We start from the raw sequence: 24,743 nt of genomic DNA on the forward strand, positions 1-24,743 counted from the left end.
ACAGAAAGATATCCAGCGCAAACCTGTATAAAGGATGGGATGATAAAAAATTAAATAAAGAATGATAGAAAATAAACAGAACACAATGATTCATAGATAAAGAGATAGATAGAATAGATAAAATTTACAGAACAATATGGAACATTAGATAGATTAATAGGTATTTCACTTGCTAGAGAGACAGACATACAGACAGACAGACAGACAGACAGACAGACAGACAGACAGACAGACAGACAGACAGGTAGGTAGGTAGATAGATAGATAGATAGATAGATAGATAGATAGATAGATAGATAGATAGATAGATAGATAGATAGATAGATAGATAGATAGATAGATAGATAGATAGATAGATAGATAGATAGATAGATAGATAGATAGATAGATAGATAGATAGATAGATAGATAGATACATAGATAGATACATAGATAGATACATAGATAGAATTATGGATAGAACTATATAAGGATGTTTACAGCAGGGAAATTAGTATCGTACATGTCACCATTTTGCTATGAAACAAACCAAAAAAATCCATATATGCAAAGAAAACCAACCATTAGTTATGGTTAATAAAACGAAATGATGCAAGGAAAAAGTATCATGAAGAACACATGAAGAAAGGGGGCTGTAGAAAGGCAGTGAAAGCCCAGACAGCAGCTGAAATCTCTCAGTACTTATTCAGCAACTCTCTGCCCTTCACCACTGTAAAATAATATTAGCTGCTTTAGTCCAACATCTACATTAGCAGGATGATGAAGATGGACCAGGGTGGACATTTCAGCAGGACAATGATCCAAAACACAGACAAGGAAACTCTCAAATGCTTTCAGAGAAAGAAAATCAAGCTGTAGAATGGCCCAGCCAATCACCTGACTTGAATCCAATAGAAAACACAAAATAAGGATTAGATTTGATAGATGAGGCCCTCAGAACCATCAAGATTTTTACACTCTGTTAAAGTCTGTGAAAAACTCACACCTGAGCAGTTAATGTGACTTCATTCTACATATGTGAGGCGTCTTTAAGCTGCCATCACCAAAAAAGACTTTTATATAAAGTATTAAATATGTTTCTGTAGTTCAGTACTTTCTCCTTCTGTCGTTTCATTGTTATTGCACACACACACACACACACACACACACACACACACACACACACACACACACACACATATATATATATTATATATATTTATTTATTTATTTATTTATTTATTGTTTTTTTTATGTTTGTATTGTTTGGGTTTTTACCAAAATCTGGTTTAATTCCATGTCAACAGGTCCTTTAGAAATATTATTCCCAGGAAAAAAATATGGCGTTTTCAATACTTATTTTTCCTGCTGAATAGATGTATGTCTTGGTTATAGCAAGACAATCTGACAGACTTAATATTTTTTTTGCCAGAACCTGTTATTTGAGAGAGATCTCTTAATTTAAAATAATTTCCTGAAGTGTTATTGCCCAAATCACTGAATAATTAAACACTTTTCATAACCCAGAAGCTCATCACCATCCATCCATGTGCCTAAATCTTCCTCAAATTTGTCTGAGAGTGTTGGCAGTGTGTAAAATAACCAGCGACGTGTGAAAAGGTTACATAAGCTCTCATTAACCAGTCTTCCTTAAGCGCTGGCACATGGCGGGCACTGGCATGACTGCTTCGGTGACACCTGCGTGAAAAGCGCAGCAGCCATCTTGTCATTCCAGCTGCGTTCGATATACATCTTTCCAGCAGAAGCTGATGTGAAATCGCAACTCCGGTCGAGTGCGGCACAGTTCACATAAGCGAGATGCTTGCCAGAGAAATTCAATTTAGATGTGCCAATAATGTGTGGTGGTCCGCCTCATTCTCCTCCCTCCATACCAGTTTCCAGAAGGAAAGCGTATGTACACATGTGGGCCAATCTGTGCAATGCCCGCTGGGTAGGATCAGCTCTGCCAACTGCTCCAGGACATGATGGATAAATCCAGACTCAATAGTGCTGTACTGCTTTCTGTCTCACTCTCTCATACTCTCACACAATCTTCTCTCCAGCATTTCTAGGAAGATTCAAAGATTCCCAGTAGGAAGGTGTTGATATAGCAGCCTCAAGCATCTGTCAGTATATAATGTGGAAAGCATGTGCATTGGTGAATGTGTGCGTATGTCTTTGTATAAATCCTGGCAGCTTCACTGAGACTTGTTGCCAAGGCATCCGAATACCTCTAATAGCTGCTAATATGAGAGAGTGTCGAAGAGGCATTCTGCTTTAAATACCACCGTTTATTCATGGAATAAATCAAACATAATACAGACTGAATGCCGTCGCATGCATGTTTGGCTTCCTTTTGTGTACATTACTATGGTATAACCTTTTCCATCTTAGGTGTTTCAATATTCTGCAGTGCTATGCTAGCTTATACAACAGTTCGGTCTGGTTCTTCAAATCTGATTAGCTAATAGCCATGCAATATTCTGCACATAACAGCACTCGTACAGCCTCCTAACCCTTCCCCCTTGTGTATTACTCCACTCACATACAGCGACAAACAGAGGAGACTGTACAGTTTGACAAATATTGCTGCTGTTGGACAACTTAATATACTTTTGAGGCTTTTCAGGAGAGAATGTAGTTGTTTAGATTGCAACAATGCAGTTTATTTATAAGGATAGTGCCTATTTTAAATATTTATCATTTGGAGCGATAGCGCGTTGGGAGCCATTAGCCTGTCATTGAGCAGAGCAAAGACTGTTGACATTGTCTATACACATGATGGCGACAGAGATAATAAGCCCTTAGAGGAGAAAACCAGCATAATTTCTAACTACAGCTGATTAAATATTTATAAAACAAGTAAGTGACATTCTAAGTCGATCTCTCTCTTTTGTTTCTTGTAGTGCTGTATTTATACCATATAATTTTAGTGTATTGAGTGTGAGATGGGACTCACATATTAGGAATGCATGTATTTTGTGTTGGCTGTCTTTATATAACCCTAAGTTACTTTTGGGTTGGCAATCTGTATATCAATTTAGTTGATGTATACTATATTAGGTTATGACAATATCCAAAAATATCTAAATATATATATATATATATATATATATATATATATATATATATATATATATATATATATATATATATATATATATATATATATATATATATATATATATATATATATATATATAAAAAACCAAATACTGAGAAAAAAAACCTTCTAAAACCTGTGTGAAATGTTTAGAAATGCACATTACTAGTCATAAATACACTTTTATGATTAGTAATGTAAAGTTTAAGTTTACAAAAAATTTTCATGGAACATGATCTTTACTTAATATTCTAATGATTTTTTTTGGCATAAAATTATAAAATAATAATTTTAACCATTCAATGTATTTTTGGCTTTTACCAAAAATATACTTGTGTAATCTAAGGTTTTGTAGTCCAGAGTCACATATAATTAAGCATTATTATTAAGGAATACTTACTGTTTAGTACTTATTATTAAATAATATACTTATTATTTATTACTTATTATCAAATTTTATTAAGGATACTATAGTATTATTATTATTATTATTATTATTATTATTATTATTATTATTAGTTTCAACCCAGGTTTAATTTTGATATTGGTTTGAGAAATTTAATGGAGTGAATTGAACAGTGTAAAATGGCAATTAATAAAATTTTTGAAAAGCGAAAATATCTAAGTTGAAGTTTTATTCATGCATGGGCTTAGTTATAATAAGTCATAATATATTAAGCCAGCATAAAACATACTTTAGAAATGTAAAAATAAGAGTTATTTTAAAATCCAGTCAACATTCAGAATGCCCAATTTTGACTAAACTAAAAAACACAAATCCAGCCAATATAACAATCTTTTAAAAGTTTTACAGAGTCAAATTTGGGCCAACTAAAGAAGAAACAATTTAAGAAATATTTGAAGAGAAAATTCTGTGGAGCTAGCGACTAAATAATTAATCGAGGCTGCTTGAACTCTTTGAGCTCTTGTCTTCTGCATAAGCTGAATATAAAAACCTCTAGTTTTCTTTCATTAATGAAATAGTTCACCCTAAAATGACACATTTGTCATAATTTACTCCCCCTCATGTTGTTTTAAACCTGCAGCCTGCTCATTCTCCTGTGGAACATAGAAGATGAGTTAAAATGTCATCCAAAAAACATATCAAAATATAAAATGTTATGTTCCACAGAAGAAAGACTGAACAATCCCTTTAAAAACTGAAGATATGTTGCAGCACTGTAGCTCATTCGTACTTATACAACACAATGCATGATTTAATATACAGTAATATTAAAAAAGCAGTGTAAACAAAGCAGTAGACTAGTACACCATCAAAAGTTGCTGCTATATATTTTTCACACAGATACTCATTAAATGTAAAACAGCCTCTGCTTGGATTTGTGGCTGAATGGGTATCATTAAGGGAAACATGCATCGCAAGCTCTGCGTAATGCTCAGTCTTTTACAACAACAAGTGCACAACAAATACAGAAAATGATGAGCAGAGGGGAGCAATGTTAGGACAGCGGGGTGACATTCGCCTGAACTTTGCTGTCCAGCTGGACCGCACAGCCACGCTGAAAGAGCCGGCCAGGGGAAGCGACAGATGCATTACATCAAATTGAGACAGCGGATATTACTCTCTAGAAAAAAACAGTGACGTCTTTGTGAAACTAATAAGGTTGGGTGCGAGCACCAGCTGCCAGCCCGCTCTCTGCTGTTATGCCTGGAATAGTGAACAAAGTGGCCTTCGACTGTCCATCTGTCCATCACGAATCACAGAGCTCTCCCAACGCCAGTGGTTCATGGAGAAAGTTGACAGTGTTTCAAAAGGTTAAAAGAGCAATAAAAAAAGTATGTGAGTGACACAAGGTGACGGTCAGAGAGGCTGTGGAAATGCGGTGTCACTCAGAAAGCAGCCTGGTGTTTGACAGCATTGACTTCTGCTCTCGCTCTCTCTCTCTCTCTGACATGTACAGAAACAGTCGACGCTAACAACACTCAGCCGTCAACTTGGTTTATCCTAAATGGCTGTTTTAAGTTGGAAAGCGATCCGACTGTGCTGTTATATGTATAGCTCCGGGCAAAACTAGACAACTTATTCACCTTCAGAGGTTGCAGTGTGAAAATGGATGGAATTTTTTATTCTCTGATGATAGCATGTCATTTTAATTATTTGAGTAATCCTGCTATTAAAAAGCACAGTATATCAAACTATATTTTATGGTAGTGGATAAAAAACATTTGTTATGTAATCCTTTTTGAAAAGGAAAAATAGAGCACATCTTCAGAAAGAGGATCATTAAGAGGATTCATTAATAATCTTGCTTTTTAAAATACAGTGCATCTGGAAAGTATTCATATCTGTCACGATCACCAGCGATCATAACTCCCAGATTGCTGGATCTCACACACAAACACACATGGACTATAATTCCGCCATTGATGGACTACATATTCAGTCATGCCACACACACACTCACACCTGCTCCAAGTCTCTACTGATTACACTCGCACCACCTGAGGATCGTCAAGGACTGATTACAAACACCATTTAAGCAGCACACACACTCATTCACATGGCCGAGTCTTGTGAGCTGTATAGTGACATTTCAACGCATTCTCCTTGTCTTGTTTTCCTTTGTTTTGACCCTAGTCTTGTTTATTCTTATTGTCCCTGTCTGCCGCCTGCCTTCCGACCTCTCGCCTGTGTTTGACTACGATTCTGGACTGCCTTTATACATCTGTTTGCACCTGTGTTGACCTTTGCTTGCCTGACTTTCAATAAACCTGCAAGTGGATCCTCACCACAGTTGTCTGTCACTCCACGTGTTACAATATCGCTTCACAGACTATTTTAACACTTTCTGTGTTCTTCAGGTAGTGGATCTGTTCATTTTCCATTTCTCTCCCTAATTTTGTAACAAAAATATGCTATAAATAAACACAATATAATTTTAACAAAACTTAAGATAAAGTTACTTATATTGACATTTTTAGTTGTAATATTATTGTAAATATTTGTAGATTTTTTTAAATTTGGTAATAAATATTACGATACAAAAACTGGTTATAATATAATAATAATATATAATTTTGCACAATATAATATTTTCAAACTGCACTACCGGTCAAAAGTTTGGGGTCAGTAGGATTTTTAAATGTTTTAAAATATGCTTCTCCTGCTTACCAAGGCTGCATTTATTTAATCAAAAACACAGTTCAAATTGTAAAATTGTGTTATTGCACTGTAAAAGAACTGTTCACAAGTAGTTTGTCATTTCATTTAATAATTTATTCCAGTGATTTAAAAGATGAATATTCAGCTTCATTACTCCAGTCATCAGAGTCACATGGTCCTTCAGAAATCACTCTAATAGCAATTACTATTATTATTATTATTATTATTATTATTATTATTATTATTCATTCATTCATTTTCTTTTCGGATTAGTACCTTTATTAATCTGGGGTCATCACAGTGGAATGAACCAATAAGAAAACAGAGATATAAAATGTTAATAAATATTTAACAATTACATTTTTTTTTACATTTAATAAATGCTGCCTTGGTAAAAAAAACAAAAAAAAACATAATAATAATTTAAAAATAATTTAAGCGGTAGTGTAAACCAACTAAAAACATCAATAAATGTCACTCTATTAAACTGCATAAAATGATGTCTGAGCAGCCATTGAAGTTCTTACAGTATTTTTAGGGTGTAGTTACCATTTATGATTGACAGTGATTCAAACAACTGTTCTAGGAGACCCAGTAATAGTTTTAGATTGATCTTTACTGGATCCTTATCATGGTTTCCTCCACACTCATTCTTCCATGACGGGGTGCCACACCAAAATTCATTCTCGCCACGGCTACATTACAGCTTCACATTCAAAACCTTCTTTTTTTATAGTGGGTTATAATTACACCGAAATGTATTGAAATGTAAGTGAATTATAACAGAGCAAACTTTTCTGTAATAGTAGTAGTGCTGTGTGTTATTTGTTTAACCCTTTGAGATTTCATGCTGACTGACTGACAGGGCTCTGCTATGTATGAGGTCAGCAAACCCTTTTAGTTATGTAGCTTTTAGTTATGATGAACACAGTTTCCATAATTATACGCTATAGATAAAGGTCTATGGCTCTGCATACAATGACTTTATCTTGCTGGAGTTTATGTCCGATTCACTTTACTTCAGGACACATTAATGCTGTTCTGTAGGTATATTGGAGACATTCATAAATATTCCTAGCAAATGTAATAAATGTTGGAGACATGCTCATTACATAAACACACTAAATTGCACTTCAACATTTATTTGAGAGCGCACAAGAGAATCTGCACTTGAGCAGAATATATTTGAGGGTGCGCAAGAAGTTTAGTGCACGAACAGAGGAAATCAGAGTGCAACCAATGAGATTCGTATGCTTGTATTACATGAATGCGATCTCGACTTGTAATACTGCGCTCACAACATTTGTCAATGAAATAACGCCATAGGTAGTTGGAAGATCTGTGTAAAAGGCCTGCCGCTAAAGCTCGAAAAAATCCTAGAGGAAACATTGCTTATCATTATAGTCTTCAGCCTTTGTGCAAATGAGCCTTTATAGATTTGAAAGAATACATGGCTGAATAAATTTTCACTTCTGGGTGAACTAACCCTTTGAAATTCACACCAAAGAGTTGCTTTTTGTTTCCTAATAGCAGATGGCACACCTGCAAAAGCCCCCACTTCAACAATTCTATCAACATCCAAACCCACCAATAAAAATCACAGGAGCGCGAAAGTGCTAATTAACTATAATTTCATCAGGATCAGCCATGGCCATCACTGCTGGGCGCTGTGAAAAACACTGTATCCTTCCTACACATTTCAGATGAAACAACTCAAGACAAAACACACACGCACACAAACAATGTGCTTTCAAAGGATTACTCAACCTTTACATCACATCTGTGCAACGGTGGACAGGAAATCTCATTGTGTTCCTGGCAGTCGCAAGCGTAAACACAGATAATGGCGAGTTTTACCTCTGGCTGATAGGGCAATGTCGCCGAGAGTTACTTTACCTGCCTTAGGCCATCCCTGCTGTTCTGCATGATCCGCAGGGCATAGTTCGAACGCTGGCCTTTGCTGTTGAACTCGATGTGGCCTGTTAGACCTTCCAACTCTACCTATCCAGAGAGAGAGAGAGAGAGAGAGAGAGAGAGAGAGATAGAGAGAGAGAGAGACATGTTAACGCCTGAGGGTATTACGCGATCACAGCCACACACAAGCCTTCAGTGCTGTATCGATTTATAGGGCTACGAGGACAACGCAGCATTTGCACAGTGCAGGAAGAAGCGTGCTATAGATCGCCATACGTCACGCATAGGATGATGCGGTAATGACAAGCTGACGTTCATTAATCTTTAATGGCTGACTGTCTCAGATTCTGCTGAAGGCTGCAGTTCTGACAGGGGTTTTTGGGGCCGCTGTGGTACAGAGAGCGAAAAAACTAAATGATGAATGAGCCTGCAACGGCAGCAGGTGAGATGATTGGCAGCTGGTGGGCTCTTCCCTGCGGTTCTTACCATCCTTAGGTAGTTCATCAGACTCGTGCCGTGCTCCCAGATCTTAGAGGACTTGCAGGAGAGCTGAGTGGCTCCTACATTCTGGCTGCGGTTCAGCTCCTGCACGGCTGCCACCACCGTATGTACCGCATCAAACAGCAGCGCTGATGACAGCTGGAACACACACACACACACACACACACACACACACACACACACACACACACACACACACACACACACACACACACACACACACACACACATGGGTAAACACATAGATGGAGCAAAGAGAAAAAGAAAGTACTACCCAATTGTAGGTTGCCAGCTGAGATAGGTATACATTTTAAGGCCAAAAATAGAGAATGTGGACAAATGTTGTGCTATTTACATGTAGTCATAGAAATAAATGCAATAATGCATTTGAAACACAGTGTAGAGTTTGTTGCACTTCTGTGTGACTAGTTGACTTACAAGATAGTGCTACATTTTTATTAAATTATGTCTATAATATATATACAGTATCCATTGAAATGTTTGAGGTTGGTAGGATTTGCAATGTTGCTTACTGTATATGCTTATCAAGGTCAAATAATTTGCTAAATAAGTTATTTTAAAAAACACAGTAAAAATTTACATTTTTTAATGATAGAAATGCTTTTTTTTTTATACATTTTAATATTCATTGTAACATGATCCCTCAGAAATTCTTTAAAGAATTATCAACCTTAAAATTATTATCAGGGCCTCACAGTGGCACAGTGTTTGCACGATTGCCTCACAGCAAGAAGGTCGCTAGTTCGAGCTCCAGCTGGGTGAAATGGTATTCCTGTGTGGAGTTTGCATGTTCTCCTCGTGTTTGCGTGGGTTTCCTCCGGGTGCTCCGGTTTGTCCTCCGTAGTGTATGTGTGTGAATGAAAGAGTGTATGGATGTTTTCCAGTGTTGGGTTGCAGCTGGAGGGGCATACGCCGCGTAAAACATATGCTGGATAAGTTGGCGGTTCATTCGGCTGTGGAAACCCCTGATTAATAAAGGGACTAAGCCAAAAAGAAAATGAATGAATGATTGAAAATTATTATCAGCTTAAATCATTATTTTTTAGTTGAAATCATCAAATTCAAAAACAAACATTTTTCATCTAAAACAGAAATCGTTCATGGTGCAAATTTTGATTAACTCTTGGGGTACTATTTTAACAATCTAGTCATAAAGTCTAAAGCTCAGGCTGCAAAAGCATTGAGAGTGTGTCCGAATCCACTTTTGCTATTTTAAGGATGGGAAAATACGCGCTGCGCCGTAGCACATGGTCTAACAGGGTTGTGCTTATTCTCTTAATGAGTTATGGGTGGGTTTTGAGTATAATGTGCATTTAACCAATCAGAGTCTCATCTCACATTCCCTTTAAGAGTCAGTTGTGTCGCACCATGGCACATTTGCTATTTAAATAGCGGACATTATAAGTGGAAAAACTGGAAGCTTCACTAGCGAAAAAACAGTTAAACAGACCATCTGCAGCACGGGAATAAAGAACGAGCCTCCTCCATTCGGCATCTTTACTTTCACTTTACTTTACTTTTACTCTTTACTCCTTTACTTTTGTGGATAAGGAAACAGTGAAAACTCACACCACTGAAGACATCCATTAGCCTACATCTTTAACTTCGTTTGTTAAAGGCAAAGATTAGTTTCAAAGCTATTTCTAAATTCAGTTTTAATTTCCAGCAAACGAATAAATTAACAATAATAAAAAAGTGTGATCAAAAAATGAATTCTATCCAAACAAATTAAAACAAATATAAATATTCATATGATAAAAAAATACTACTAATAATAATAACATTATACAAATCCAAATTGTCATGAATAAACTGAAAACCCCCCAGTTAACTGGAGATGAAGAAGGCATGCAGGTAGTGGACCAGCTTTTAGTTGATCAATGGCGCGGTCTATATCAGTTTCTCAAAATAGCAACGTGCCAACAATGCTCCTTAACACAACTCCCTTTTAGACCAGCACGACCATGAGTCCACAAAGTGGTGCAAATGGATTTGCTATTCAAAAAACTTGGTGCAAAACATAGAGCTGGTCTAAAAAGAACAAATCACACCAAACAAGTCTTGCAACTTATTGTGCCTGATGTATGACATAGGGCCCTTGAACTGTGGTGTAATACAGTGGTTCCCAACCTTTTTTTTGCCTGAGACCCCCTTTTTCCCCAGAAAATTTTGTAAGGCCCCCCTCCACATCACTCATATATGTTTGCAGTAATGATGACAAAAAATGTCGTTTTCAAACAAACGGTGTGTTTATAACTATATCTAGATATGTTTATGCACAAATAATAGCCTAATTTTTCCCAGAGATGGGTTGCAGCTGGAAAGGCATTCGCTGCATAAACCTCGCTGCAACCCCGAATTAATAAAGGGACTAAGCCGAAAACAAAATGAATGAATGAATGAATAATAGCCTAATGTAAAATATAAAAGCAAAACATCATTAAGACATTTGTAACTGAAAAATGTAAGCTTTTGGCCTTAAAATTGGCCGTATTTGAAATTCAATAACAAAAATATAAGTTGTCACAATGATGTATAAAGGAAAAAATAAAATAGGCTAATACAATTTGATACTTGCATGTTATTTGTTATGCTAAAATAATAAATAAACTTATTTCTTTGATGCAAAGCAGATTTTTTATATAATATACATTACAATCCTAGAGCAGCAAGCAACTAATTTAAGCAATTCTAAATGCATTAGAGCATCTCCCTGACTTCACTGATGCTCAGAATCAGAGTGAATCCCTGTATGCATGTTTTAATATCAACTGGAAATGATTCAGAGAAGAACTATAAACAGCGCGGCTGTTAAAAAAAATGCTCAAAAAAGCACAAACTGTATGGACGAGTTGTTGGGTGTGTGCATACATTAGGCCATGCAGACTATAATTAAATCATTCGGACGCTGCATCATTGATCACTTCCTTTGGCCCTTTTGTCCCCTGAAACTGAATTACTGACCACTTTAATTATATCAGATGGCATGTTAATGCACTGCAGCAAAGGCTGTGAAGTTTCTCTTTCCTCTGACATCCATTACACAGCTGAGACTTTCCAAAATGAGGATATGTTATGCAGCATTATAAAACCGTACAGCAATTTAGAAGGGAAGGTTGTGACAAAAATAGCAGTCTGTGTACATTTTGCTGCCACCGTTTTTTCTGCTTTCTGTATAAATATATCCCAGTGTAACTATTCTGGTCACATCCAAAGAAACGTCTGCTGGCTGCGCTCATTAGGCCAGTGCAGAATGACATTGTGTGTGCGCTCACAGATATGCAGGTTGGCTGGTTAATCTCTGCTCAGACTAGCCAGTCTAGTCTTTACCTAATGAAGTCCAGGGCTTAATTATCAGATCGGTTAGTGTCTTCCATATCCAGCACATTAGGCTAAGCTAGTCAAGGCTTTGAATTTCTAGGCCAGTGTGTAACACGGAGCTGAATCTCACTGAGGGCTTTCGACCTGTTCTCTCTCTCTCTCGTCCGTCTGCCAGACTTACAAATCATCCTCTGATTAATTAAAGATTAGACCTAATTAAATGAGAAACACAATCAGGGCTACTTTCGAAAAAGCAGCAGACGTTTATATTCCAAGTCCCTTTTATTGGAATACAAATATGTGTGTACTGTAAGTCAGATCAAGAAATGCGTTAACGATTGATCTTTGCTTTTTTTTCTTTTTAGATTCCCTGGATGTTTGACGGAGTACAAACTGGAACTGAGATCAGGAATAATACATTATACAGATGTTTTCATTTTGAAAGTGACGGAAATAAATTGGTCTGATGTGAATGTGCGGGGTGTATGTATTCCTTAGGGTTTGTGTGTGTGTGACTGAGTGTGATGAATTATACAGACATAGCCTCGGTTTCAAGGTAAGCAAGAGGACATGGGTTGCAGAGAGTACAACATTAATTAACAGAGCATCCTTGGAAGTTACAAATAAGTGACGTGTTTCACAACATGAGTGAGAAATAAACACGAAAAAGAATTGATTTTAAAGAATAATTCACCCAAAAAGTTAGAATTTTAACATAATTTATTCAACCTTACCTTGTTCCAAATCTAGTTATTTTACTGTAAAACCCCAAGTGTAACGCTAGGATGGCAATCCATGGTACTCTTTTCCACAGAGTTAAAAGTCAGATAAAAGATAAAACAAATGAAAATTCAGTTATCAGTTTCTCACATTTTTAAGTAAATGTTTTTACAAAACAAATCAAGAAAAAAAAAATATCAAGGTCAAGTCAAGATGATGGATTTTTTATTGATACCCAAAGGTACAGTAAATAGTTTCTTCTATGATACTGCTGTGGTTCAGATTTTTTTTTTTTACTGTATTTTATTACGGAAAAGCAATGAGTCTCTTTTTTTTAATTTACTGACATTAAAATGGGATCCAAATCCCTCCCATTTTGAGGCCCACCACAATGTGAGGTCCACCGAATTGATTGACAGCTGCATATTAACATGTCTACGTAGTAATGCATATTATCATATCAACAAGACAGGATGTGCGCAAAGCAACTGGGATTAAAAGATCTGTTCAGCTCTCTGTGATCATCAATCATCATCAAATGTGATAAAGAATGAGTTTAGAACGTTTTTATAAAAGTGCACGTTTGTAATGAATTACAGCTGATTTTATCACCTTTATCAACACAGCCAACTATAATTATATGTACAATTATAAAAGAAGACGCTTCAATCCAAGTCCGCTGTCTGTGTGTGTGTGTGTGTGTCTGTGTGTCCGTGAATTTGTCGCAACATTGTGTGTGACTTATCGTTGCAGAAAGGCTTGAATTAATTCCACAACAAATACATCAAATACTCGTTGGGAAAGTTCTTAGTATTGTAGTATTTCTAATAAACGTTACATGAGATCTGCTTTCTTCATGTCTGTCACTGTGCTGTTTATCTGACACAGCTGAGGCAGAGATTGAGGCACACTCTGACAGGCACTTGGGAATGGTGGGCAGGAAGAACTAGCATTAAGGGCACAGGCAACAAAAACAGCTACATTGTGTTTATTGGGTTTATACCATAGACTGTAAAATATATGGACGTAGTATCGGTGACGTCACCCATAGGTTTCTGAACACTGCAAAAGAAGCTACAAGTAGGCGCGGCCAACCGTCGCCATTTTGTTCGCGCGTCATCGCACTCACGGCGGGATACCAAACAAGGGGCAAAGAGGCGGAGAGTAAGCGGAGCTACAGACACCTGCTGGCACTTGGCTTAGACCTGGCAGACAGACTTTACTTTGGGAGAAACGCTTGATACTTTATTACCTGCGACTCGTTTGTGTTCTGACCACATGTGCTTGGCTGTACACTATATCAGTAAAGTGTTTAGACTTTTAAAAACACTGTAGTAATACATTGAGCCACTAAACATTGTTCTTATGATGTTTTTCTACAGGAGGAAAACGCGAAATACTTCCAAACACTTCAGATGTGTGTGTGTGTGTGTGTGTTAGTAAATGCAAGACTATTGATAAAATCCAGCATAACATTGCATGACAACGCTTCAGATGACTGTTCTAGAGCCTACAGCTAATCAATCTGTCACATTCTGGAGTGCTTTATGGGTCTAAAGAAAAGCATAAATGATAAATGATCTTAAATAAAACAAATACATTTATAGAGATTGTATACAAGTATATAACTTTACTCACGAAACGGAAACGGAGGCCACGTGAACGGTTTGTGAGCACAATTAAATGCACACAGGATCCCATATCATCTGATAATTGTAAGAAATAAGTCCAAAAGGCAGCTGACTGTGTAAACTGTGCCACATAAAACAAAACAAAAATACGATGAACATGCCGAGATCAGTGGCTAATCTGCCGGATTCAGCTGAGGTGAAGTGACGGCGACCAGCGAGACCTAGCTGTCACTCAAGTGGCCACGCCCTTAATTATGCAAACTTAATATAACCTAATATAAAGGAAATGGATGAGTTATAAAAAAATTCACCCCCCTCACAGTTGTCATGGAGGGTAATAATAGCTATATGACCCAAAATCGTTCTTTGTACCAGGCTGTAAACACCTTTTTTCTGCTGTAAAGTTGGCTATTCTAACAGTGGGCTCAATTGCCACTTGCTCTATTATGGAGCCAGGACTATCGGAATTTTGAAGAATTGCAGTTTCAGTTACTTCCGTATTGGCTTCCCGAGGTAGAGCGGGAGGTTGCCGCTTGGTTTATACTATACAAAAACAGGTTCTCATTTTTCAAATAATCTCTATTTTACAATGTTTCATATGACTATTTTAAAAGATTGCCATATCCCCTTAAGTATAATTGTATTGTTTACAATTTTTTTACTTATATTTTTAGAATACATTTTATTTATAATTGTATTTAATGTAATTTCTTTCTAAAATTCTACTTTTTGTATTAATATTACATGTTAGTCACCTAGGGTCTGAGAGTAACGCAGTTTCAATTCTCTGTATGTCCTGTACATGTGGTTGAATTGACAATAAAGTTGACTTTGACTTCAAACACTTTACTACTAGTTACAGCACAAAATAAACATGGATGAACATTTCGTGCGCAACTACGAAAATATGTCAAGCAGCCAAGTATGTACAATATGTCATATTACATTACATTTACCTCACTCTACAAAATGTTAGGCTGTTTCAACCCATATTTAGGTAAAATATGGACAAATTTAATATTCAAACAATTGCAGTTGGTTTTCACCTTATTATACACAAGCACTTTTAGAGTGTAGGCAAGTCATTCAGTGTCCACTGTTTGTTGGTTCAATAAAGGAATTACCTCTAGAAATATTTGCACAGTTTTAGCCTGTACATTAATCATATTTTACTTACTGAGTTAAAAATAGATTTACTGAACAACAAGTTCAATCTGTCTAAAATCTTCTAATGTGTTTCATGATGGAAAGAAAAATATACATTCAAGAAGGCAGCAACACCAAAGCTTCAATCATCAGACAGTGTTCATCACAGTATGTTGCTCTTTTTATACACTTCCAGATCAAATGATCTCATAAATGAACTCACCACAAAAAAATAGAAAAATACACATTTATAAATTATACAACTTGCATATTCAAAACAAAAATACAAAAATAAATGCTAATAATACATCATGAAATAAAGAAATAATAAAAGAGCAACACACTGCGATGAACACTGTCTGATGAAGAACCGGTGAGTTCAAAACATTACACGCCTTGTATCAGCCTTTGTAATTGAATAAACTGGCATTTTTGGAGCTTTGGTGTTGCCGCCTATTTAAATATATAATTTTGCACTATTTGGCACTGTTTGACTGAGCACCCATTTAAAGTGATGTGTGTGCTTTTGTGCATTTTTTTCATGAAGGAAAGAAAACAAATGTTTCATTTTCAGGTGAACTATAGCTTTAACATTGATTTGATCTTTGGCTTCTCTGTCTTACCGGTGTTCCTGCAAACGGTGCGTGATCACAGTTCTCCTGCCAGGATCGATTGAGGCTGAGCACAAAGTCCTGAAAGAAAGGATGCGTCCTGTTGAAGACTGAAAAGCCCACGATGTTAAATCGCTGATCAGCTAAATCGTCCAATCGTAGCAGGGAGAATTCCTGCAAAGCAAGAGAAAACGTTCAGGGTAATTCACCAATATGAGTGTTTCCTATCATATTGCCAAGCTCAGGTCCCTTGTTGAGTCTAAACAACATAACGATGCCCATAGGAAGTAGAACAATATCGTCAGGCTCATTAACAAGCACTGAGGTAATCCTGCCAATTCTTGGGACAAGTAATTCAATTCAGCAAAAGTTAATGCTTAGGAGAGCAAATCCCAGCAGCTATTGTGCTTCAGACCCCACGAGGGACACTTTGGAGATTGTGTGAAAGCGGGTGAGAAAAGGTCTGCAGTGTTGTCAGTCTGCGTCCCGGCACATGCAGTACATCAGCTGAAGGTTAATAGAGATGTCCCAGCACTTCTTTCTGACAGTATTACAGTCTATGACTCTGTCAGCGCCAATGGCTCAAGGGACACTGATGATGTGCAGAAGAAGAGGAGTTATGGAGCTAAATCCATGAAGTGGATAATATGAGAGGAGAGAACTGAAGAGACGAGACATGAAAAGACAGGATGAGATGAGGCAAGATGAACCAAGAGTAGATGACAGAGAGAAGATCTGATGAGTAATAATGAGATAAAGTGAGATGACGCTGCAGACAGGATGAACTGAAACTACACGCTACAAAGAGGAGTCTAGAAGAAGAGATGAACTCTTTAAAATAACCTTCTTTATTTGGATTGACAGTTCCATGAAGAACTTTAGCATTGCACAAAGTTCACAAAAAAACTTCCATTGCACTAAAGGAATTCTTTAAAGTCCATGCATGTGAACCGGAAGTTGCTAAGACTTTTATTTGAGTATGTTAGTTGCAATTCACCAATAGCGCATGTGTTTGGACTGTGTGGAAAACCGGAGCACCTGGAGGAAACATGCAAATATGGGGAGAACATGCAAATTCCAAACAGAAATGCCAACTGAACCAGCCGGGACTCGAATTAGCAACCTTCTTGCTGTGAGGCAACAGTGCTAACCACTGCGCCACCAAGTCGCCCTTCAGAGGGCTAAATAATGAGATGAGACTAGATGAGACAGTGTCAAACTAAATGAAATGAGCCTAAGTGAGAAAAGATGAGATCAAAGTGGATGTAATAAGTGTAGACAAGGGATCAAATAAAAGAGATCAAATAAAAAGTAGACAGCAGAAAAGGGAGACAACATGAGAGGTGATGAAATTGAGACAAGATGAGATGTGACTAGAAGAGAGAGAAGAACGGGTAAGAAAAAAGAAACATGACATGAGAACAGATGAGAAGAGCTGAGACAAGACACCAGATAACAATATACAAAAGATGAGAGTAAAGCAACCATGATGAAAAGAGACATATAGAAAAAAGGTAAAGTTTTTATAACCAATGTTACATCTTTTTTTTTTTTACAGGAAGTATGACAACATTGACCATTTTAAGACGGTGGATGCACCTTTTTGTCCAAAGCAGGTGAATGTGGAACTTGTCTTTACAAATCTATAAGAATAAGGGCTGATTTTAATGATCTAGGCACAAAGTCTAAAGGGTATAGCGCAAAAGCAGTAAGGAGGTGTCCAAATCCCCTTTTGCTATTTTAAGGCTTTTAAGACACAGGGTTGTGCTTATTCTCTTAATGAGTTATGGGTGTGTTTTGAGCATAACGTGCATTAAACCAATCAGAGTCTCCCATTCCCTTTGTCAAGTGTCAATTGCGTCGTGTCATGGCGCATTTGCTATTTACATGGCAGACTTTGTAAGTGGAAAAACTGAACACTTCACTAGCGAGAAAACAGTTAAACAGACCATTTGCAGCACGAGGATGAAAAACGAGCCTCCTCCATTCGGCCTCTTTACTTTCTCTTTACTTTTACTCTTAACTTTACTCCTTTACTTTCGTGGATAAAGAAATGATGTTGTACGCACTCCACTGAAGATATCTATCAGCCTACATATTTAATTTCGTTCATTAAGCGCAAAGATTTTTTTCAAAACTATTTCTACATGAAGATGGCATGGAGGTTGTGATTTTTATATTTATGTAGAAAATAATAATTTTTGTAACATTTTAATCCTTAAATTTTTTAATATGTAAAGATATTTGTGCATTGCTCTACATCCAGTGTGTATTACATAATATGTAAGCATTTTGGACCTGCATAGGTGCATAACTAACATGCTCTGTGCAAGACTTTTTCATTCAGTCTAATTCAGATCCTGAAAATAGCAACGCACCAACAATGTGCCTTAACACACCTCCTTTATAGACCGGCACACCCATGTGTCCACAAAGTGGCGTAAATGGATTAGCTATTCAAACAACGTGGTGCAAAACGTAAAAATTACTGTTGCGCTGGTCTGAAAATAGCAACAAATCACTCCAAACACATCTTATTGTAACAGGTGTATGATAGAGCCCTAAATGACAATGAGACTAAGCTGAAAAGGACTGGTGAATCATAAAAGTGTTTTAAAGTGTGTCTGCAGGAGGGGTCACTGGGAATGCGGGTAAATGATCCACACACATGCACACAATAACAAATCCCCCAGTCTTACGGGAGCTAGCATGTAAGACTGGAGCGCCTCAGATCAAAGATAGCACAATCTTGCCCTCTCATTACAAACACAAAGCCAGATGAGGACAGCCACCCGGGCCATGAGTAGTGCACACCGCATAGGATTAAAGCCTCTGCCGAGAGGACAGGAAGAGAAAGGAGGGGAGTGCAATGTCATGGGAGTGCAGAGACAAAAAAAAAAAATGCACCGCAGTGCTTCAGGAGACAGTTTGTTTCAGAGGAAACCCTTGGGAGAGAGACCGCTGAATCTTCCTGTAGATAACAGAAGCTATTCTTTTCTTGCTTTAGAGGTGGCTGTATCGCAAAAGGATGACCATGTCTGTTTTTGACTTGGATAAAACTTGTCTTTTGCTCCACAATGCTGCAAAATAACATCCAAATGCATTCGGATCATCCTTGTGAGAAACACAAGGCTTAAATTGTATCATAACAACAAAATTAAGATGTAAAATGTGTAAAATATATACCATTTTCAGCACAAAAACATGTTATTAGAAACTCCCACACTCCACAAAGCTTTCAAATTTAAACTGTATTGAAAAAGTGTGCATAATAAAACCCAATTCATTAGCAAGCAATTTTTGAAACATACTTAATGTTGCCTCAAGCTACAATCTGTAAACCCAAAAGTGAATACATAAAGCAAACATCTAAATGCTGCTGCCATCAAATCACGGCGCTGCCTATATTGCTGCTTTATTGTAAATGGACTCGTATTGATTAGCATATAAGAGTGTGTGAACAGTTGACCCTTTTTTCCATCTGCACTCCCTAGTGCGGTCTGACAAGCCCGACGGGAACGGACCTGTAATTACTCTCCAAGCGCATGTTAATACTTCATTAAAACAGAGACAGTGTAAATGAGCCAGTCATTAACTGTGTCACACTTTGGGCCACTCATACACGACACGGAAGGTCACTGAATGTCCCGCAGCATGTGTGGAGTGCGTGCATGTGTGATTGAGCAGACACTTCAGAATTTACTAAAATGAACCCAGTCTACTAATAGCATCATTCATTTGCTTGTGCAATCTGTTTTAGCGCCTAATTTACTAATAAACTATGCAAATCAGATAACAGCACACATTATGAACTCAAATGATGTGCTGTAGCAGCGTCCTTATAGTTGAATAAAACTCTTTAAAATGGATTTGTTAACTGAAAAAGGCATCTACTTGAAATAAACAAATCATTGCTTGGTTTGCAGTCAGAGATGTAGTTGATGAAATTTAAAAGACATTTGAGGCTTTTCTATTGTCGTGTGCTCATGCCAACACACACAATCAGACATTTCACAAATGAATGATTTGAGTTCTAAATCATTCGGGTCAATGAAAAGAATCGTAAACTCATGAGTTCCTGCTTACATCAGTATGATCAATCTGTCACTGAAAGAACTCACTGAATCAATCAGAACCATTGCAAAAGATTTATAAACCAAAGACTTACACTGTAAAAAAAGATATAATAAAAAGTAATGACAAGTGTTTTTATGTTATTTAAACTTAATTTAATAAGTTAATCCAGTTTCAACTACACTTTTTAGCTATACAAAGTTTAACCTAATATTTTTAGTCAGTTTGACTGATTTAAGTTGAGATGACTAGAAAAGTCAGCTAATTCAAATGTTATCACTCGATTGAATGAGTGTTATCAGTGGTTATCAGCTGATAGATATGGGCCAGTAGGGGCCTTCTGCGCCTACTGGTAGGCTCAGAAGGCTGTTCTCATCCATCCACATAGTTAATCAGCTATAGATCACATACGCCTGCGGCTGGAAGTTGATGAGAATTATTTATATTATTTGTTAACCTCTACCCCTACCCCAACCCTAAACCAACCGTCACAGTAATTTAAAAACAGATCTGGATCTGGAGTCTTCCCTATTAGTATAGCTGATTAACCATGTGGATGGATGATAACAGCCTTCAGAGCCAATCTACTATCGCTACTGGCACATATCTATCAACTGATAACCACCGATAATGGTCATTCAATCGAGTGATAATGTTCGAAGTGGGTGAAAAAGTTCATTTGATTCAACAACAACAACAACAAAACTAAAGGAAGATTAATTTTTAGCGTACCAGTTTGAATCAGTTTGATGAGTCCTTTACTGGATGAACTCACTGAATTGATCCATTACACACTCTAGTGAAATTGGTTTGATCCGGTCTGAGGAATAAACTCGATGAATCAAATTCACTTACTGAATTACAAGTCATTATTACCTTCTGTGATATCCCTCACCAATTTTGGGACCCTATACCACAAAACTTATGTGGAATGAGAATATTTTTGGCAATGGCCAAATGTATGTTGTATCGGTCTAAATGATTTTTCTTTAATGCCAAAAAATCATTATAATATTAAGTAAAGATCATCTTCCATGAGGATATTTTGTAAATATATACTGTAAATGTATCAAAATGCCGGGAGTACTTTATTTGGACAACTGTAACTTTTTTCTCATTATTTTGACTTTTTTAATGTAATGTGTATTTATATAGCACATTTATCATGTATGGCTATACACCCAAAGCGCTTAACAATAATGAGAAGGAGGGGTTTCTTCATACCACTAGTAGTGTGCAGCATCCATTTGGGTGACACAACGGCAGCCACAGGACAACAGTATGCTCACCACACACCAGCTATAGGTGGAGTAAAGAGACAGTGATAGAGCCAATTCAGAGATTGGGGATGTGGGAGGACAGGATGGATAAGGGCCAATGCTGGGAGTTTGGCCAGGACACCAGGGTTATACCCTACTCTTTACGAGAAATGCCATGGGATTTTTAATGACCACAGAGAGTCAGGACCTCGATTTAGCGTCTCATCCGAAAGACGATGCTCACTGACAGTTTAGTGTCCCTTTCACTTTACTGGGGCATTAGGACTCACACAGTCCACAGATTGAGAGCCCCTGCTGGCTTCGCTAACACCACTTCCAACAGCAACCTAGTTTTCCCATGTGGTCTCCCATCCAGGTACTGACCAGGCTCAGCCCTGCTTAGCTTCAGTGAGTAACCGGTTTTGGGCTGCAGGGTGATATGGCTGTGAGCCCTTATATTTTAGATTTTGAAATACTTGTAAGTCAGCCAAATACTATTATTATCCTAAAGAAAAGTATACATCAGTGGTTCAGGTGGTTGTATATATCTCAACTTATGCATGGTTTTGTGTTCCAGCCAAGTCATTTTAATATTATTTACTGTATAAATCTGTCTATTACAATGTTCATAACTGTTTGAACAAAATTAAATTCATAATTCTTAATATAACTCAACATATAAGCTTACATCTTCAAAATTATGTTCATACTGTATCCTTCAAAACAAATACTGCATATTTCAGCAAAGACTGCTCCCACAACCAACACAAAATGTAAACAAAATTTGATTTAATTGAGTTTAAGAGCACAATATTAAACCCAGCAGGCAAACAGCACTGCATTTGGTGACTCAGGCATAATCTACATGAGCCTAATTTGCATAGAAAGGATGTGTATTTGCACTGCAAAGAATGATAATGGCTTGATTTAAATACTCATAGCACAGTGCAATTTCAGCACACTTAACACCTGGCTAAACTGGAGTGTGAGGGGTAAGTGAGCACTACAGACTTTAGCGCCAAAAAACGCAAAACACACGTGCAAACTGTTCGGTCAGTGTAAGAGAAGGAGCATCTAGGAGACAGTCAGACCCCTGGGATGGCAGCTGCTCCTGATCTCTGGCAGGATGACAGAAGAGAGAGGAGAAAAGACGACAAGAAAGAGAGAGAGGAAGGAAAAAGTCTGGATCGAGGAGAAGGAAGAGAGGTGAGGTGCTGACAGGCTGGCGATGAGCCCCCTGACACAGCCTGTCACCTGAAGATCAATCAGAAAAGCAGAACCTGAGCCAGCCTGCTGCTTCACCGCTGGCATACTCTCACACACATACAGCCATGCACGCGTGCATATTGTTTGTTGTGGCACAGCCAAACAGAGTTTGGAATAATGAGCTCCCGAGAGAAAAACTAAACCCTGATAGGAGGTAAAAACAGCAGAGGGTCCAAACCACAGGTCTGGGCCCCAAAGCAAACCAGTTCAACCTCTAAAAAGCATCTGTGTTTTTTCTTTCTTTCTGACAAGCTGTACAGGAAATATGAGGACAAAACTTTACAATCCAATATACATTATGGCCAATAACAGCATTCCCATAGGTTACTCCATGTACAAGAAACTAGTAGGTGTAGAAGTATGTGAAAGGAGTGCTAAAGTAAGTCCAAATTCCCAGTATTCATAAAAGCAGGCAAAAGAAGAAGAAATATGGATATATGAAGAAGAAATATGGAAATATGGAATATATGGACTTCTTTTACAAAATGTGTGTTTTAGTTTACTCAGTTGTTAACTTTGCAAATCAATCAACCAATCAATCAACCAACCAATCAATCAATCAATCAATCAATCAATCAACCAATCAATCAATCAATCAATCAATCAATCAATCAATCAATCAATCAATCAATCAGTCAATCAATCAATCAATCAATCAACCAACCAACCAACCAACCAACCAACCAATCAATCAATAAATCAATCAATCAATTAATCAACCAATCAACACAGCCTTAAATTAAAGAGAACTAATCAAAAACTGAACTTTTCTAAACCCTCTGGCCCTTTACTTTGTATTATATCTTGGTAAGACTTTATAATAATATTACATTGGTTAATGTTAGCTATTGTATTTAATAACAGAAACAAGCTATAAACAATATATTACGGTATTCATATATCTTTGTTCAACTATAATTAATAAATTCTGCATTATTGCTCATTATTAGTTCATTCTAGTAAATACATTAACTAAAGGAGCGTTATTGTAAAGTGTTACTAGGTTTTGTAGGTATGCATGTATGTATGTGTAATGATCACCAGCAATCCAGCAGATCGCTGGTAAGCACACAGTACTGCATAGAACTAAATCCGCCATTAAATGGACCACAAGGTTCAGTCATGCACCACTCACACACCTGGCCTAGATTCCCATGTTTGCAGACACACACAGCTGAAGCTACTCGTGAACTGATTACTAGGACTATTTACACAGCACACACACACACTTCAGGGCTGAGTCTTGTTATACTGTTTGTGAACAATACAACATGTTTTCCTTGCCTTGTCCTGCTGTGTTTTTGATCCTTGCTTTGTTTTGTTTATTTATTCCTGTCTGCTGCTTGCCTTTTGACCATCTGCCTGTTTTATGACTACGACACTGGATTGCTGGATCTGTTTGCCCCTGTTTGTCCCTGTTGACTGTTGCTTGCCTGATCATCCTGTTAGTAAAACCCTGCATTTGGATCTGCACCTCCTTTGTCCAGCATCCATTCACATTACAGTATGTATGTATGTATGTATGTATGTATGTATGTATGTATGTATGTATGTATGTACAGTGCTCAGTATATGACTACACCCTGCACAAATCTCTTATTTAAACTAATAATGTCTAGAAAGCTTTACAATATTACTTTAGGTCATATACATTAGATTAGTCAATACTGAAGCCAAATCAGGAGCTTATCTAACAAAATAACTTATGATAACGGTCCAAAAACTAGTACACCCAAATTTATATGTTAAAATAATAAATACAAATTTTAAAAAGAGGAAAAATCAAGAGAAACAAAACATGTATTAAAATTTGGTAAAATTTTTGTAGTTTGTACATTTTTTTGCAATATTTCATATGAATTTAAATGCATTATCTTTCTATTTTTGAAGATGTTTGGTCATTAAAATATTATTTTAATAAATAATTCATTTAAATAATAATAATAATAAAATAATAAAAAATTCATTTCTCATATGTTGACCTTTCCACACACTTCAAGGCTGGTTTATACGTAGCCATGCATTTATACTTCTGCGTGCTGTTTGTGCTGCTCTGCAATAACACTTCCGAAA

At 37.0% G+C, this 24,743-nt stretch overlaps 1 protein-coding gene across 1 annotated transcript in view; it reads right to left on the minus strand.

Annotated features, from left to right (window-relative positions):
• Positions 1-24,743, minus strand: part of grik4 (glutamate receptor, ionotropic, kainate 4) — a 624,478-nt gene that overhangs the window by 105,176 nt on the left and 494,559 nt on the right. Inside the window, exons 9-11 of the mRNA XM_056473804.1 lie at positions 16,084-16,245; positions 8,607-8,759; positions 8,103-8,207 (exon numbers count right to left, since the gene is read on the minus strand). Coding sequence (XP_056329779.1) covers positions 8,103-8,207; positions 8,607-8,759; positions 16,084-16,245 — 420 coding nt within the window. The remainder of the gene's footprint in view (positions 1-8,102; positions 8,208-8,606; positions 8,760-16,083; positions 16,246-24,743) is intronic.

The sequence above is a fragment of the Danio aesculapii genome, chromosome 15 (genome assembly GCF_903798145.1).
Source record: "Danio aesculapii chromosome 15, fDanAes4.1, whole genome shotgun sequence".
Classification (NCBI taxonomy): domain Eukaryota; kingdom Metazoa; phylum Chordata; class Actinopteri; order Cypriniformes; family Danionidae; genus Danio; species Danio aesculapii.